Raw genomic sequence first — 18,134 nt, forward strand, 5'->3', positions numbered from 1 at the left:
CTATAGGCTACATAATGACTTTTTTGCTCCTACTCCTGTTTTGTTACGCAGATCTTATTTTATGGCCCGTAAAAGACTACTAAGGGCCTTATAAACTAGAATTTTAGGTTTTGTAGGCTATTTAAGGTTTTACCTCCTCCTATTCCTGTTTTGTAGTGTTATTTTTATTCTATGGCCTTTGAAAGACTACTGAGGGCCTTGTAAATTAGTCTTTTAGGTTCTGTGGGCTACTTTATGACTTTCCTCCTCCTATTCCTGTTTTGATGCGTTAAATTTGTGGCCGGTAAAAGAATACTGATGGCTTTATAAGTTAATCTTTTAGGTTTTGTAGGTCACTTGGGAATTTCCTGTTCCTATTACCGTTTCGATGCGGTGATTTCATTTTAGGTCCGGTGAAAGACCTGTGAGGGCCTTGTAAATTATATGTTTAGGGTTTGTAGGTTAAATAGGACTTTTCTGCTCCTATTCCTGTTTCGATGTGTTGATTTTTGGGCGGTGAAAGACTACTGAGGATCTTATAAAATTAATCTTTTAGGCTTTGTAGGCTACTTAAGGATTTTCTGCCGCCCGTCCTGGCCAAGTGGGTTGGTACGCTGAATTCGGGATAGTTGTCTGAGAGGACGCGGGTTTGAATTCCAGTGTACCCAATTCTTCAGTTTGGGACCGGGGTCAGTGGGGTGACTCTGTAAGCTCAGCCAGAGTCGACCCAGCTCTAAATGAGTACCTGGAGAAATCTGGGGAAGGTAAACAGGAAGGGTGTGCGAAAGCACAGGATGCCTGGCCTCCAACCCCCCATTGCACTTCCTGGCTGAAGGGCCAAGAAACGGAGATCAGCACCGCCGGTAGGGACTGTAAAGTCTAATGCCGTATCCTTTATCTTTTTTTTAAAGGATTTTCTCTTCCTATTTCTTTTGTGTTGCGTCTATTTTGTTTTATGGCCTTTGAAAGACTACTGGGGCCATTATAAATTAGTCTTTTAGGTTATGTAGGCTATTTAATGACTATTCTCCCCCTGTTCCTGTTTTGATGTGTTGATTTCATGGCCAGTAAAAAACTACCGAGGGCCTTAACAGTTAGTCTTTTTGGTTCTGTTGGTAACTTAGGACTTTCCTGCTCCTATTCCCTTTTTGATTGACATTATTTTATGGTCGTACAAGACCTCTTAGGGTCTTGTAAATTAGACTTTTAGGGTCTGTAGGCAACTAAAGGATTTTCCTACTCTTATTCTTGTTTTGTTGTGTTTATTTTGTTATATTTTCGGTGAAAGACTACTGAGGGCCTTATAAATTAGACAACCATGTTGTGTAAGTCATTTAGAACTTCCTGCTCCTATTCCGGTTTTGATGTGTTGATTTTATTTTATGGCCGATGAAAGACCTCTGATGGCCTTGTGAATAAGATTTTTAGGTTTTGTAGGCTACTTAATTATTTTTCTGTTCCTATCCTTGTTTTTTTGTGTGGATTTCTTTCTATGGTTAGTGAAAGACTACTGAGGGCCTTATAAATTAGACTTTTAGGTTCTACAGGAAATTTAAGACTTTCTTGTTCCTAGTCCTGTTTTGATCTGTTGATTTTATTTAATGGATGGTGAAAGACTACCAAGGGCCTTGTCAATTAGTCTTCTAGGTTACGTAGGACATTTCTTGTAAAAGAAATGTCAGTGTAGAAGTTAGTTTTGCAAAATATTATATCGTCCAGACAATTTATAATACTGTTTTGGCTCTGTTCATTCAAGGTTTCGTTTGAGGCTTCTGGCTGCTTTATTGAGGGTAAGTTTAGAAGCCACTGCAAAACTTAGTTCTGGTCTGGTCAATTAGGATTTTTCTTCTATGTTGCCCTAGTTGTCTTTTTAGGGATTTGTCCCCCATCTTCAATCCTAGTCTTTTATGCAATTTATTTTCTGTCAGGTGGAGTTTTTCTTATAGGGCTTGATACCCTCTTTTCATTCCCTTTGAATACTTTGAAGACCTGTGTAGTTTATTATCATTTCACCTCTTTTTATAGAAAGCCACACCTTGCAACTTCATACCAGGCTGGGTAGATAAAAATCATCCCTCAAAAGAGTGAAAACGTAGTCGATATCTTATATTTTCGTGGATGTTTTCGGTGGAGCCTCTCGTTCACATATGTTTATTGATATTGGCTTGATTTTCATTTTCTGTAGTACTGAGAAGCTCATTAAGGAGATAATCAAACACTAGTTTGAAAAAAAAATGCCTCTGTTATATAAGGAGATAATGAAATGTTTAAACTACTAAAACTAAAACAATTACTTGCTAGTTTATTTTCTTTAACAGGGATGTCTCTTGATTTCCTGATTCTTAAGTTTTACTTTATAGTATGCACTTGTGCACAAAAAAATGTCGCATAGATTGTTTCATGGGGAAGTCCGCGCAGCCAGTTTTCCGCGCAGCCAAACTTGATGGATTAGTCTCGGTTTCCGACAAGAATTTCTGTAATATTTGATGAAAATACAGTCAGAGTCTTGAAGAAACAAAATAACACTTAGCGAAGGAGCTGTAAAGCTGGATAAACCCAGGCTTGACTGTTCGTAGGCCTTTACTTTAGTGTAAAGAGCAAGGTGTTAATGAGGAGGCAGCCCCCTTCATGTGTGTAGTGATTTCTGTTCGTTTTTAGTTTTAATGTTGCTCTTTACTTTCAGTTGAATGACAGTTGTTTTTTTTTACATAGTTTCTCATCGTATTTAAATATTGCCAGGAAATCTGGTTGTGCCTCCAAGGAGAAATACCCCTCCCCACGGAATTATCCTTTAGACAATTCAATCCTAGTGAAAATTTACCCCCGGATAACTACCCTTAACATCTCCGCACGTATAATTGACGGTTAAGAGAAAGCAATTTTCATAAAGCATTTTTTCATAAGAGTTATGGCCATTTCCCCCACTTTCAAATTTCCCCTGAAAAGTTTACCCCTGGAAACTTTCCTTCCCCTGGAAAATTCTCCCATGGGTAAACCCAACAGCATAAAATTTGTAAAAAAAAAAAAATGTATGCATACTTTCCAATAACAAATACTACGCGTAAACAATGGAAGAATTTTATAACTTAAGGACTTTTCCCCTGGGGGATTGGGGGGGGGTCATTTATATCCAAGTCACAGTTATTGGGGCTTTAAACTATGCCCAACAAAATGGATATTAAAAAAATTTTATAGAACTTTTCCAGGAAAAAGGGGTTGAGCAATACCAAATACTATGCATAAGCAATGGAAGAATTTTATAACTTAAGGACCTTTCCTCTGGGGGGGGGGGTTAGTTTATATCCAAAGTCACAGTTATTGGGCCTTTATACTACGACCAACAAAATGGATATCTAACAATTTTAATGGAACAATTTCAGGAAAAAGGGGTGGTGGAGGGGGCTAGCTGCCCTCCAAACATTTTGGTCACTTAAAAAACCCTAGAGCTTTTTATATATGTTTGAATGAGCCCTAACCTATTATTGTAGAGCCATTTTTCAAAAATTATGTAAATATTATCAGGCTCTTAGCCTGTGGGGGGTAACACTAAACTTAATGAAATTTTTGTATTTGGAATCAGCCTAATAAGCCAGTTCTTTAAATATATCTACTGGTATTAAAATTCCATTTTTTAAAGTATCGGTCACTATTGACTCGTGTCGCTCCTTACTTACAGTTCGTTGCCACGAAATGTTAGATATTTCTTTTTTCTTCACTTGCATTTTTTACTCTTTACACTTTCTGATTTGTGTTGTTGGTTGTCTTCAAGCAGCGCAATCCTTTGCTCTTTATTGTCTCTTATGACACGTTCTGATACTCACTTTTGCTTGTTTACTAGCCCTGCAATTCTCTATTCTTCACTTTCGTTCATAGATAGATTTAGATAGATTTATTCACACGAAAACCCATTTGGGCCATGGTGACATATACAAACAAGTGAAAAAATGCAGCAACAAAACATATACTGAAAAGAAACTAAAAGTAATTATTTAACAAAATCATCACGATAACTCATACCTACCCGGACAAAATTTCCAATATAATTTTTATTTAAGTAACACCTACTTTTCAAAATTTTCAAAATCCAATCTCTCCCCCCGACCTTCCTACCAAACATTTCGAAGCGCAACTCTTCACCCAACTGAAAACTGAAAGGACCATCCCTCAATCTATTTCTCCCTAAACATTTCCTACGTTTTCCAAGAGGCATGAAATTCCCCCTGACACACATTACCCAGTTCAAATCTTCTGGAGCCAATCCCGTTTTTAGGTAAATTTCTTTGCCCCAGTTCTACTTGACCTCGGCAAATATCTTGCCAAACCTGTATTTTCGGAAATTCTAGCCTAGTAGCAACTAACCTAGATACAGTTCGTACCATCTCTCCTATCCCCTTTTCCTCATTCCGCAACTACCTACAGGGTCTAATACATTCTTCGCCAGATTTGACCACGAATCCTTCCTTCTATCTTGAAGCATCATTAAAAATGCTCGTTTAACTAGCCTATTATCTTCTATCGATGACACCCTTTCCCAATATTTAGCCATACTAATTAACCTACTCTGTCTCATACACTTTACTCCTATATCTCCTCTCAGCACAAGCCCATTAAATTTACTATCAAGGTCTAAAATACACTTTAAAACCTCAACTGTATTCCTTTGAAATGTAATCCCTTACTAAACCCCCAAAGCTCCACCCAGTAATGCAAGCCCTAGTGCTAGCAACGACTGTATCATTGAACTTCTATCCACTCCCTAAAAATTCCCTTTTAAATCCAAAAGTGCAACAAATAGCCTGCCCTCTTTTCTCCCAACTTGTTTCCTAATCATCCCTAATAAAATAAAAATCTGACCTATAAAACTATAGCCTTTTCTGAGCCCTGCCTGCGAATCTGATAAAATTTTATTCTGGTCTATCCAACTATCTATCCTACGACATAATATCTTAGCAAAAACCTTACTAAGTACATTATTTAGGCTTATACCTCTATAATTCCCATGGTCTAATCTATCCCCATTTTTAAATAATGACACTAGAATAGACGTATCCCAAAACGAGGGCCATTCAATGTACCGGAAAACATCCCTGCTATAACAGGAAGCATCTGTCATATTTGAGACGTTCTTATTTCAGCTCTTGCTTGCAGTTCTCGCAGTCACTTTTATTCTAACTACACTTTTCTTTGTTCTCTCTGTCGTATATCTTTTAACCACACATTTCTTTGTTCTTTGTTTTAGTTTTTGATTCGTTGTAATTCTCGCTGTCACATCTTTTAGCTGAATTTTTCTTTGTTTTTCAATTTTGCTGACTGATTGCAATTGTCATTTTCACCAGTATTATAATCACGTATTTCTTTGTTCTTCATTTTCCTTCATCATTGCTTCAGAATTCAGATTTTCATCTGTCAGGGTGTTCTTTTTATTGTGTCTCATTTGAAGGTCCAGTTTGTTCATTTTGAGCTTACGTTTTTTCCTTTTTTGTCCTCATTTTGAGCTTACGTTAATTTACTTTTGTCCTATAGAAAATATGAAACTGCTGGAAATGTCCTTCGAAATTTACATTACCGAATATGAATAAATGAATTTACTTGTTGCTAAGTTTCTTTCTTGAAATTCTTCTAAAACTGTTCGCAAATCTAATTTCCTTATGTCTTTATTTACAATCGACATACTTGCTAAACTATTTAATCTCTCTTGATTAATTCTTGATATCAGATAGTTTTTTTAGAGGTTTTAGCCAAGGAAATGATATCTCTCAAGAAGCAACGCTCACTCGAATTTCTAATGGCACTCCACCATTTCGAAAAAAGTTTTTCATTTTGTTGGCAGCATGGGCCATTTCAAACACGGGGCTCGATTTGGCCTAATCACCCATTATCCGCTCCTTTATTTAACATGACCTAAAAAAACAATTTTCTTGAGCTGTTTGGAGATCTAACATTCCTTCAAATTTTGTTTAAATGTCCCAGCGTTAAAGAAAGATTTTTCAGTCTTCACGTTTGTTTGGTTTATTGATAGAAGCACATGGTTAAGTTTGTCTAAGTATTCATTTAAAACAGAAGGTGGTTACCAGTATTTGAATGATTTATTATTTTCATCTTTCATTGTAATTGTTTGGTTTAAAATTTAGTTCAAGTATCTTCTTTCCCAGCTTTTGCACATTATATAACAAATATTTTTATATTCTTGCGTCTTCACTAGCTTTTAAGCTTTATACATACAGTTAATATTATGAATAAATCAATGGATATCAGGTTTCATAGAAAGAGTGTTAGTCTAAAACTAGCATTAAAACATTCACGTTGATTAGATCCTATAGAATCGCTGGTTAGTGATGACGATGGATGGACGTCTCAAGGCCATCCCACTCAGTTCGCCACGGCTTCGATGACCATTCTCCATCAACGGCTCTTTAAAGGCAGCAGTACTGGGGGGTAGTGACTGCTTCTTCGGTGAGCAAATTCCACAAACTTACTACTCTATTAGTGAAGACACTATTGCGTAGTCTAATGGCAGCTCTCTTCTGATATAGTTTTCGACTATGCCCCATAGTTTTGGAAGACCGGTCAAGTTGAAATGGCTTATTTAATGGAGGGTTAGAATTCAAGAGCTTATGCGTCATAATAATATCACCCCTTTTATGTCTGTAGACACGAGTGGGGAGTTTCAGTTTCTTCAGACGGGATGAGCAGTTTAAGTATTTGCATTCCTCGATTACTTTCGTAGCCCGTCTCTGAACTGCTTCTAACTTCTGCTGGTCACCTTTGTTGAGGGGGCTAGCAACACACACGCCAAACTCCAAATTAGGCCTGACCAATGCCTTATATAATTTAGACATCACCATAGGTGACCTATTAGTGATTGTTCTTTTTATAATGCCAAGGGTTTGGAGTGCTTTGGCTACAGCTGTCTGTGTTTGCATAGTGAATTTTAATTCTTTATCGACTATGATCCCCAAGTCTCTCTCCGCTTTATACGAGATAATAGTCTGTCTCGATCCATCCAGCCCTAACATATGACAAGGGCATTTCTAATTTTTTATTCCAAAGTGGATTGGTCGACATTTATTTATATTGAATCCAAGCCTCCACAAAGTTTCCCACTAGAAAAGCACACATAGGTCATTCTGCATAGAGGCTCTCTTATTGGGTGTATCGACAGGTCCAATGAGTTTGAAGTCATCAGCATAAAGACTTATTTTATTTTTGACTGCGGTTCGTGAATCATTAATATAAATGTTGAACAAAATCGGTCCCAAGATGGTGCCCTGGGGCCCTTCACTTAATACTTCTACTTCTTCTGAAAAGAAAACCTGTCCATTTTTTTTCCAAATATTTTCACCCTTTGCTTTCTCCCGGAAAGAAACCGAAGCACCCACTCTACGATTTCATTATGTATTCCAATTGCAAATAACTTGGTGCTTAGTCGAGGGTGACATACTTTATCAAGGGCTTTTGCGAAATCGAATAGAACCAAGTCGACAGGGATTGCTTGATCTAGATGCTCAGTAACATAATCATACGCATCAATCAAATTAGTCTCAACCGAGCGTCCATGCCTGAAGCCCTGCTGACTATAACTGAGCAGTTCATTGGTGGTCAGGTGTTTGACAATGTGAGTATTCACGATTCCTTCTAAGATTTTACCCGCTACAGATATAAGACTAATGGGTCGATAATTGGAAACGCTGTCACGGTCATCCCCTTTGTGCACAGGTGTAACGTTAGCATTCCGCCGGTCTTGAGGAATCTGCTTAGTATCAAGAGACTTCTGAAACATCTTCGTAACGGGAAGGGCTATTTCCGCCTTTTAATACTCGTGGGTGAACTTCATCAGGGACATCTGATTTGTTAGAGTTAAGCAGCTTAAGGCAACTCTCCACATCAAAGGCAACCACAGTTATCTTTTGTATAGGTTCCTCAATAGAATATTGAGACTTTACTATTTCAATCGAACATATTGAGATAACAATTGCAAGATTTAACTAGCCCCTGAGAGAATCAAAACTGAACTTTAATTCAGATCAATTTATTCCATCTGGTGAAATTATTGTCTTTAAAATACCATTAAAATCAGGCTAGTCTCTACAAGAGTTTAACGTGCAAATAAAAATTATATTATAGGTAAAACTATGCGTAAGGGAAAAAGATACATTTTTCTGATAATAAGAGGCACAGCCCCCAACAATCTCATGCATCGCTTCTTAACATACAAATCTGTCAAGCTAAAGAAAAAATGCTTCTACTGGGTTTAAGTCTAGCCCCCATGGAATCCAAACCCTATTATTTTTCCTCTAGCAGTCCGCTTAATGTATGGTATATCAAATGCTTTTTACGAGGAAACAGGCTCATAGAAATATATGGCTAAAATCAAGGAAAACGATCAGATGTAGTCAGTGGAAAAACAATATTTATTTAATACTAATTCCAATATCATGCAAATCAGTCAGGAAAATGACAGTCAGACAGTCAGTCAGAACAATCCATTCCCCCCTCCCCATCAACACACACAAGTTTTGGCTAGTGACGCCTGGGTTTGTTGGTTTATCAAGGTGTATAAATAGAATTTTATCTGATACTATTACAATAATATATAAAGCATTTTTAAATAATAACACATTTTTGGTTATCCTGTAAAATTTTGAAAATCATTTGCATCCTTTTATACAACGATAACCAAAACGGGATATTCTCCTCTTGTTTTTTAAATGAAATAAATAAAATATATTCTAACCATCATCAAGTGCAACATCATCCTTTCATCGCAAGATAGAAAATTTTAAAGTCTAGGAAACCCTCTTAAATTGCAAATGAAGAATACTAAGGACTCTATTGAGCCTTGATAACATTGCACTGAAAATTCTGAGTTCAAAAGGTCAAGAAATTTACCATTGCTAGAGCTTTGTTACAAACGACCGCCATTTCTTAACTGTTCGAGAGGGTAATCAAGTTTATTTTCAGGTTTATAATTCCTTTGATATATAAATCGAGAGGCAGTGGAATGGCTTTGCGTTTTAAATTAGATCCTGCAGAAGGAGACCATGTTTTGGAGGGAGCATTTGCATTTGAAGAAGGTAAATCTTATTGCTTTAATTTATGAATCTTAACGGGATAAGCCTTTAAACATTTCTTGGCAAAGGCGGATATGATGCCAATCCCTTTAGAAGAACATGTCTCACGCATACATTTCATAATTGTCAGTTCCTCTGGAGAAAACCTGTTTAAAGGAAATCCATATATTAATATGCCAAAGGTATTTAATAAAAATAACAAGCCCGACCAGCTCAGATGGTAGAATATTTTACTCCTCATCTCGGGGTTACTGGTCCAGGCTATTGTTTATTTGTCAGTAAAGAGTAAATACTTAATAATATTTTCTTTTTGTGTAGAAGTCGCATTAAAGGGGGGAAATGGGCATTGAGCTTTTGCGTGCAAACAGTTTATAGCTTTGTCATGCAAAATGACAGAGATATATTAAAAAGGAAGCCGTCTTCTCTTTGTAAAATATTTTCTCTAGACTTCCTGTTTAAGTTGACTGTCTTGCCTTATAGCATAAGGAGTGAGTTAAAACTTTCTTAGACAGTTGTTATGGGGGAGAGGGCAACACCTTTGAATTTCACATTAGAAAAAAAACTATAGTCCTTGCAAATGAATGTCCAATGCAGTTATTCCTGCTTCAGGCCTGGTACCCAAGATGTATAAAATTAAGTCAGACATCAAAAACTTTATTTAATCTTTTTTAACTCGTTATCCCAATTTGGCCAAGCGTGGCCCCAGTCTCTACTTTAATCCTTTACACCAACAAGGATTGACCAGAAGTCAAGGCTAAAAATATTTTTTCTCTCTTGTCATCACAGGATATGAATCTTTTCGTTTTATTCGTTGTCCCATGTTTTTCTTATTGCTGCCAACATGGTCTGTCAACATGTGTCTAGCCAACATGGTCTTAAGAATTATCAAAAGGGTATAGATTTACCAGTTCAATAACCCAAAGGGATGCCAGTTTTAGAGATGAATTTGAGCCTTTACCTCCTTTCTAAATTGGACATTTTTACGATTTAGCTTAAGGTTTCTTGTACTTTTAATGTAATTTCCTGGTATTTTGGTGATCTTATTATTAACCAGCCACTTAAAATATTTCCCTAAAATAAATGCCCTTGAACAAGTTTTATATCCCAGCTTTCCTGTCACGAAGCTATATTTACATGGCACTAGATATGTCTAACAGCTATAGTAGGCTAGAATATATTAATTTGGTCTTATAGTTTCGTCGTAGAAACATTTTAAAAGAGTACTCTGTTAGTCTGCTATTATTCGACAGAAATTATTGAATAGATTCTGATGAACTGATTTTTATATATCCAACTTAAATCAAGGTGTACAAAAATTTAGAGATAAATTTAGTTTAGAAAGATTTTTAAAGCAATGTCTTTTGTCGTTTTGATTTATTTAGATAAGTTTTTGTAAGTTATTTAATGCATCACTTTTTAGTCTACAAAAATAGCTGGAAACTAGATTTATGAGAAAACTCTATATTTAAAGATAAACCTGCGTATTATCTGGTCTCCATCTTGGAGCTCCAAGAGATGCTCCAAGAGTCTCTTGGAGCATCCAGAGCTCTTTTTGAGTTTTTTCACTCCCGTTTACGATTAATTTTGTTTGCACGTGATTTCTTATGCTAAGTGGTAATTCTATGTTAAGTTTCATCCATCTTACTTGAATGTGTCCGTTCATGCTAGGCTAAAAAATCGTTAAAACCATTATAATTACCGTTTAAAATTATTGGAAAATGTTTGATAGATTATTTTCTGGCTTCAAAAATAGCTATAAACTAAAAACATAATATAATAAAACTATTACATATAACAAAATAAACTCAAAATCTAGAAAAGCGTGAATGGTTCTCCGGAAAAATGTTATTATCATAAATTATAAATTGTTAGCCAAAAAATTCCCATTTGTTGCTGCCAGATTGACTTTTCCATGACGTAAAATAAGCTTCAGTAAAGTAAAATTCTATTTCAAGCTCGAGTCTAGCAGACAATATATAAGGTAAATTTGCCTAGTAAAACTTAAGGCCCTAATTGACGCTAGTGTGAAAGAATACTTGGGGTAGTGTGAAAGCCTGCTTAATCCAGAGCCATATGCAGTCACAAATATTTTCCTTCAGAACATTGTTAAGCAAAAAAAATTATAATAATTTATGCCATAGAACCCTTTGCCTGAATACTTTCCAGAAACTGATTTGATTAAGTCAACTCTACAGAGTACTGAAGAATATCCTCGATAGCAAAGCATAATATAACCATATCATTAATTTCCATTAATTATTTAGATCATTATTATCATTATTTTCATCATTTGAAAAGCTTTTAATTTCAAATTTTACTTCGTTTCTAGCGGGAGTTACCAGTAGTATGGTTGAAAATATCTTCTATAAGGAGAATATTCAAAAGTTGGGCAATGAAGGCGTCCTTTTACCTTTTTCGTTGTCAGCTGTTGACTGGAATGTGCTTTCTTCGATCCAACATGTTGCAAATCTGAAACCGAACAGTTCTCAGAAAATCGTTATCGAGGTATGTTTGAATAATAATAATCAAATTACTATTATAATATATATATATTTTATTATTGTAATATGAATTATATATATATATATATATATATATATATATATATATATATATATATATATATATATATATATATATATATATATATATATATATATGTATAATATTATTATTACTGTATAAGCAATAGTAATAACCAAATAATCAAATTGAATGTTATAACATCAACTAAAAAAAAAAAAGGAATAAAGTTGCCAAAGTGACCAGGGTGTTTGGAAAGTGCCAAGGATTGAAGATATATTATATATTAATATTCATTATTTAAAGTTACAAGTTTGGATTTATGAACGTAATAAAATAGAAACAGCTAAAATATATTTATTCTCAGTTTTAAGATTTCAGTTCAGCATTGTTTCCACTATTTCCAATAAGTTTCAACCTAATACCGTTAGGAATTCCTATGATTTTACTACTATCCTTGTTTTACACCCTTGATGCAAATAGTGCCGTATGACTTCTTTCAATATGTTCCTGATACGTTTCTGATGTGCCCAATTGACAACCTAGAAGCAATAGTGTATTTTGATTTATTTCATCATGCAATGCAAAGCTTTAGGTTAGTACCCTTAGTCGCTCTTTGATTATTGCACTTACACCACTTTAATTACATGAAACACGTAGTGGTTTTTGATTTAGTCAGAAATCTCCTCAACATGTGCTAAGAGCTTCAACTAAACACCATTAGCCTTTCCTGATATATTCCAGATCTGCCCTTGGACTACTTGGATGCATCTCCCTGACTAGCACAGAGTTCAGTACCCTTCTCAACATTCCCTTGAATTTCCACCTTCTTTGGAAATTCAACTTAAATTTAGAGACTTTCATTAGACCCTTACTTAAAACCCTTAAACCCTTTGAGTTTTCCAGCTTAGTACTCTTGAAATTTTCTGAGGTTTTACACATCTATACTTTTGTCGACCTAAATGCAAATACTATCCGTTAATGTAGTTCAATACTTTCCCTTACAGTTTCAGCTTAATACTGCTGAGTTGGGTTGCTGCTTATATGCAAATACCCCCTCAATATTCACTGAAAGTTTTCACTTTAAGTCCTTGGCATACATACCATTTTGACAAATATAATACACTACCTGTCTTTTAATTTATTTCGACACCCTCCTCAGCATTCCCTGAAAGATTCAATTTAATATCCTTACTGTTTTCGACGTATTGCACAAACACTGTTTTGACAGCCTTGATACGCATATTGTCTTTTGATTTAGTTTCACATGTTTCTCCATATTCCTGAAAGTTTGAACTGAATTCCTTTAGCCGATCCTGATATATTTCAGATCCGTCTTTTCAACGACCTTTGTGCACAGAGTGTCTTTTGATGCAGCTCAACATGACCTAAATGCTCTTAATCGTTCTTATATATTGTGGACACACCCTCATGACAGCCTAGATGAATATAGTGCCTTTTGATTTAGTTTCACCTCCCCCCAACATACCAAGAAAGTTTTAACTTAATATCCTTAGCCATTCTTGAGATGTTGCTGATAAACTATGTTGACAACCTACATCCCCTAAGTGTGTTTTGATTTAGTTCAACATTCCCTGAAAATTTATTCTTTTTCGAGACCATGGATCACAGACAACCCCATGTTCTAAGAACAATTCCTATATACAAATAATTTTCAATTTGAGTAACTTACAGTCCTTGCCCAATGGGCTCTGGGGGATTTTAATACCCCTGGAAACATAGTTATTGAACTTCCTGAGTATTTTGGAAAAAAAAATGACTATCGTAAAATGCTGGTCGTATGATTTGGGGGAAGTGCAGCTAAAAAGGGTGTGGGAGGGAGGCTGGTTGCCATCCAATCACTTTTGGCTGTTAAAAAAGGGTGCGAGAACTTTCGCGACTGAAAATGCTCCCTCCAATGCTTCTACTAAATCCCCTCCATAAGAGTTGTCATGTGGCAAGAAATAGTACAATGAAGTCATATCGCTCCTTATTTAGGCACTGCTATTTTGAGACCTAAGATATATGTCAGTATTTCTTTTTGTATTACCAATATTTTTAAATATTTATTATTAATATTTTTCGTTCCAGTTCAATGAAGTGCATTTTTCCAATGGTATATCTTCCTGCAACACAGGTTGTGGTCGTGGAGGATGTTACTGCAGATGGATTGACAGTACAAACAAATCTGATTATATTCTAGTACTAGATGTAGTGACGAACGCCACTCTTCTCTGTCTTTGTGGAGATCCAGGGGTAAGATCACTATGCTCTCTTCAACATTGTAGTCATTAATATATGTGCATATTCACTACTTAAGGAATAACCAGTCTCAATTTAGAAATTATCCATGAGGACAGGGGTTAAAGTCCTGGTGTTGTTGGTTATTTGGTTTGGAACGAGGTTTAGTGGTGTTACTCTGTAAACTTAGCAAGAGTTCACCCAGCTCTAAATGGGTAACTGGAGAAATCTGGTGAATGTAAAATAGGAAAAGTATCCTAAAAAAACAGGATGGCTGGCCTCCAAACCCCCATTGAATTTCTTGGCTGACGGGCTATGGAATTAATATTTTTTAAATCTAGTAATTTTGACTTAAAATTGCTTTTTTTTTTATTCTATGTAAAATATGTAATGTGGAGTAATTACAAGAAGTCTACATTCAATTGTCTTTTGACATAATAGTTTTTATCTCTACTTTTACAAAGTAAAATTCATCAAGAGAGAATAAAGCAGGAAACATGTGATCTGCTGTCCGTCAACGGGCCATACGTACGCCACAGAGCATGAGCAAAAACAAAAATCAACAATCTTCACATATATGGTAAAATCGATGTATATTTTACAAGCAAATTGATTTAATAAAAAAAAATGGTTACTTACGGCAATTAATAAAAAATAACTGTTTGTACAAAATAATTTTTTTCAAAGAATAGTAAAGAACTCCATTAAACCGAAAATCAGCAAGAATAGAATCAAATAATCTACCAAGCGTAAAGCTCCCACGAATCAGCATCAATAAATAAATGAAAATTAAAACGAACAGAAATTACAATAAATAACCGAATCAAATTCAAAACGAGAAGAAATTAACATGATTAGGATTCAAAACTCCTATGTCTTCCTAAGGAAAGAACTTAATTCGCACTTTCCTGGAAAAATAATACAAAGGAATGTTTACTTTCAGTTTAATATGCACATACTGATATTTATTCCTTGAATTCTGAATAATTTTTTATTTATTAAACTTATAAAAGTGAAAACATGTAATATTAATTTTTTTTCAATAAAGTGCAAATCATGTCCTTTCCGTGGGATGACATAAGGTTTTTGAGCCCTACTTGTGTTATTTTCTACTTGTTTCTACGCTTGGTAGATTATTTGATGGTAGATTACTTTGGCCTGCTATTTGTATGCTAGAGAATTTTTTTTTCAAGATTTTCTTACAACATACACCTTTTTTAAAATTTTTACACAAATAGTAGTGTTAAATTTTGTTTTATATCTCCTCTAGTTAACCTGAAAAACAAAACTCAAAACAATTTCCACCGAAAAATTCTATACATGCTCAGTGACAGCTTGGATACTCTTACACTCTTTTGATTTAGTTAAATTTCAAGAGCAGTGGTAGTAATAAAAGTATAAAATTTTGAGCTCAATCCCTCCGGTTGTTCTTGGGATATTGCTGAAATGTCTTATTAGTAGCCAGTAAACACAGTGTTTTTTTTAATAAATAAATTCTAACTACTAAAATAATTCAATAACTAAAATTATAAGTTTTTCGGATTCTCAGCTGAGAAAATTACCCTTGAATCCTTGTTAATGGCTTAAAATCTGTCTCAGCTCCATCTCTAGTATTCAAATTAATTCAGCATTGTCACCCTCCAAGGTCAAAATCGAGAAATAGGGAGCTTGTTCCTCCTTTCCCTTTAAATTCACTTTTTGAATCCCGACTCTTCTGCTAATAATTCCCTGTAATTTAGCTGGACAGACCTCCCCTCTCTTCCCAAGATAATCCAACTCAAGACCATATTCTTACTACCACATAGCTCCTCCAGTATCCAGTATGGTCTTTCCTTTTTTGCCTCCATATTATAACTACAAAACCTGACTGTTGGTGCCTCTCATTCTTTCGAATCTTTGGAGGAAAACCACAGAGTCTAATTTTTTTTTCAGGCTAGAAAATTTCTAATGCAATTTTTCTTAACTTGTTTTTAAATAAATCACAGCCATATAAGACTGAAACCCTTATCTCGGTTGTCTGGAGTTGGCATTTCTCCCCAACTTAATCTGGTATCTTTTTTTTTGTAAGAGCGCTGTTGAATTTATTCTGGACTTTATCCACAGCCCTATGAGCAATAGCTTTCCTTTTGGGGATTGTAGTGTTTTGAGTCATTAGATTATTGTTAAAATATTTTTATCATTCTCCATTCATATGATTTATCTTTCATATTTTTGGCAAAAAAACCATAATATTGTCGGCGAATTCTTGATTTCACCGACATTGTTAATGTGCAGTGACGTCTCATAAGACACCTAATCTACTGACATAACATAATAATCTTAAATCTGCAAAACATGTATTGTCCCGAATTATAAAAGTATTCAACTGATAAAATATAATATTAAAAACGTAATAAGCAAACTTAATAAACAAAAATTTTGGTAAAAATTTTCTTCCTCACTCAAATGATTCCAGCACACATAAGAAAAATACACATAAATACATAGTAGAATTACATTATACCATTTAAAATCATAATTTAAAATTTTGTAATGTAAATTACATTATATAATGTAATTTATATTAATTTTACGTTTTATTCTTCCATTCATTTCTTACTTTCTTACTTTATTTGTTCTTTTTAGGCTTGACTTATTATACGAGTTAATTTTTCGCCCTTTATAATTAATTTCTATTGCCATTTTCATTATAAATTCAAAACGTTAAGCAGTATAGATGTATTATTGCTAACTGAAATTCCAACCCTTATCTCTGTTCGGATTTATCGTTATTAAAATACTTTCTATTAAAAAGTATGCTTGTTTACTGCGTTTGACAGCTGCAATTAAGGTATATCCCCCCTCACATCCCCTCCCCTATTTTCTTGTCTCTTATTATTAATTTATGTTGCCATTTTTATAATAATTATAAATGCAAAGTAAAATAGATGTTTCTTTGCAACTTGACTGAGCGTAATTTAAAATAAACACTATATAACAGAATTTCATTCTTTTAAGGTCACACTCTTTCCCCCATTTTTTCTTCAGCTTTATGTAAAAACTTTGCCTCAACATTTTTTGTTTACTCAATTTGACAGCTGATTAAAGTGTTAATTCGCCCTCGCATCAATTCTATTTTGAATAAATTAATTTTGTCAATTCCTATACATTGTAAATCTGTGGCTGTCTCACCAATGCTTAAAAAGTAAAAAAAAATACAAAACTTATCCTTTCATATGGTATTGATAATTTTCTTTTCGTCATAAACTCTAATACATTTTGTGGATCCATTTACTCATCCTATCGACAAGCAACTCAACTTTTTCCACCGTTATTGTCACGTTTTATTGTTTTTTTCCACCATTATTGCCACCAAATAGCTGTTACCTAAAATCCAATCATAGATTATAAAACAAAGCAAAAATACTCACAAAACTAATCCGTTTACTTGACATCGAAGACGTTTCTTTTTATGTCCTTTTATAGATTTTATGGATCCTTTTACTCATTTTTACGACAAGCAGTTCAGTTTTTATCACAATTTTTATATTAGTCATCCATTCTCTTGGCACGAATTTCAATTAAGAAGATTGCATTTTGTGACTTCATACCTACATTCTGTTTTTTCTTTCTTTTCTTTTATCTCAGCTTACACGTCTGAAATGTAACTTTTTGATTAAACTTTCACCTATGGCACTTAAAAGCCAAAAACCATCAGTCTTTTTTCTCTCAAAATATAAGAAAGTGATCGGCCTTGTAGATGTTAAAGTGTGTTTTCCGGAAAAGGAATCACTTGGTCATGAGCTTCGTCTTATTAAATGAGGATTATACGACTACCACATATTTTGGAGCAGATTTCGCTTTGCCTATAAGTTGTGTTCTTATACCTAAGTATACCAAATTTTTCTGAGGGGCCTATCGGAAAAATATTTGATTTAGCTTTAGATTTAGCAGGAATAAAATCGCTGGACAGCCTGGTCATTTTTTGGCTTTTTATTCTGTTTATGATAAGATCGATTTTGCATTCCTCTAAAATGGGACTTGGTAAGATTAATGATGAAATTGTGAATTGGAATCAGAATTGTAATAATCATAGGTTTTCAAAGCATTAAAAATTGCAACTAAAATCGACTTAGTTTTCTCCGGTTTTTGGTCAATTCCACTGTGTAATTTACCTCTTCACAAAAGAAAAAATATTGTTTTTTTTCTGTCGTTAGCTTTTAACTAGACTCGCTTACGGTGATTCAATTTGTATGCAGCAAAATTCCTCAATTAGCTGCCTTGTCATAAAACAGGTCATTAGTAAACAAAGGAAATAATAGAAATTATATGACAGGTTTT

The 18,134-nt window shown here is 34.5% G+C and overlaps 1 protein-coding gene across 5 annotated transcripts in view; it reads left to right on the forward strand.

Annotated features, from left to right (window-relative positions):
• The window catches only part of LOC136039519 (uncharacterized), a 188,915-nt gene that overhangs the window by 156,952 nt on the left and 13,829 nt on the right, over positions 1-18,134 (forward strand). For all 5 annotated transcript variants that reach the window (XM_065723319.1, XM_065723320.1, XM_065723317.1 and 2 more), the window contains 3 exons: positions 8,941-9,053; positions 11,380-11,555; positions 13,665-13,829. In XM_065723319.1, coding sequence (XP_065579391.1) covers positions 8,941-9,053; positions 11,380-11,555; positions 13,665-13,829 — 454 coding nt within the window. The remainder of the gene's footprint in view (positions 1-8,940; positions 9,054-11,379; positions 11,556-13,664; positions 13,830-18,134) is intronic.

Source organism: Artemia franciscana, chromosome 19, assembly GCF_032884065.1.
Source record: "Artemia franciscana chromosome 19, ASM3288406v1, whole genome shotgun sequence".
NCBI classification, from domain to species: Eukaryota; Metazoa; Arthropoda; class Branchiopoda; order Anostraca; family Artemiidae; genus Artemia; species Artemia franciscana.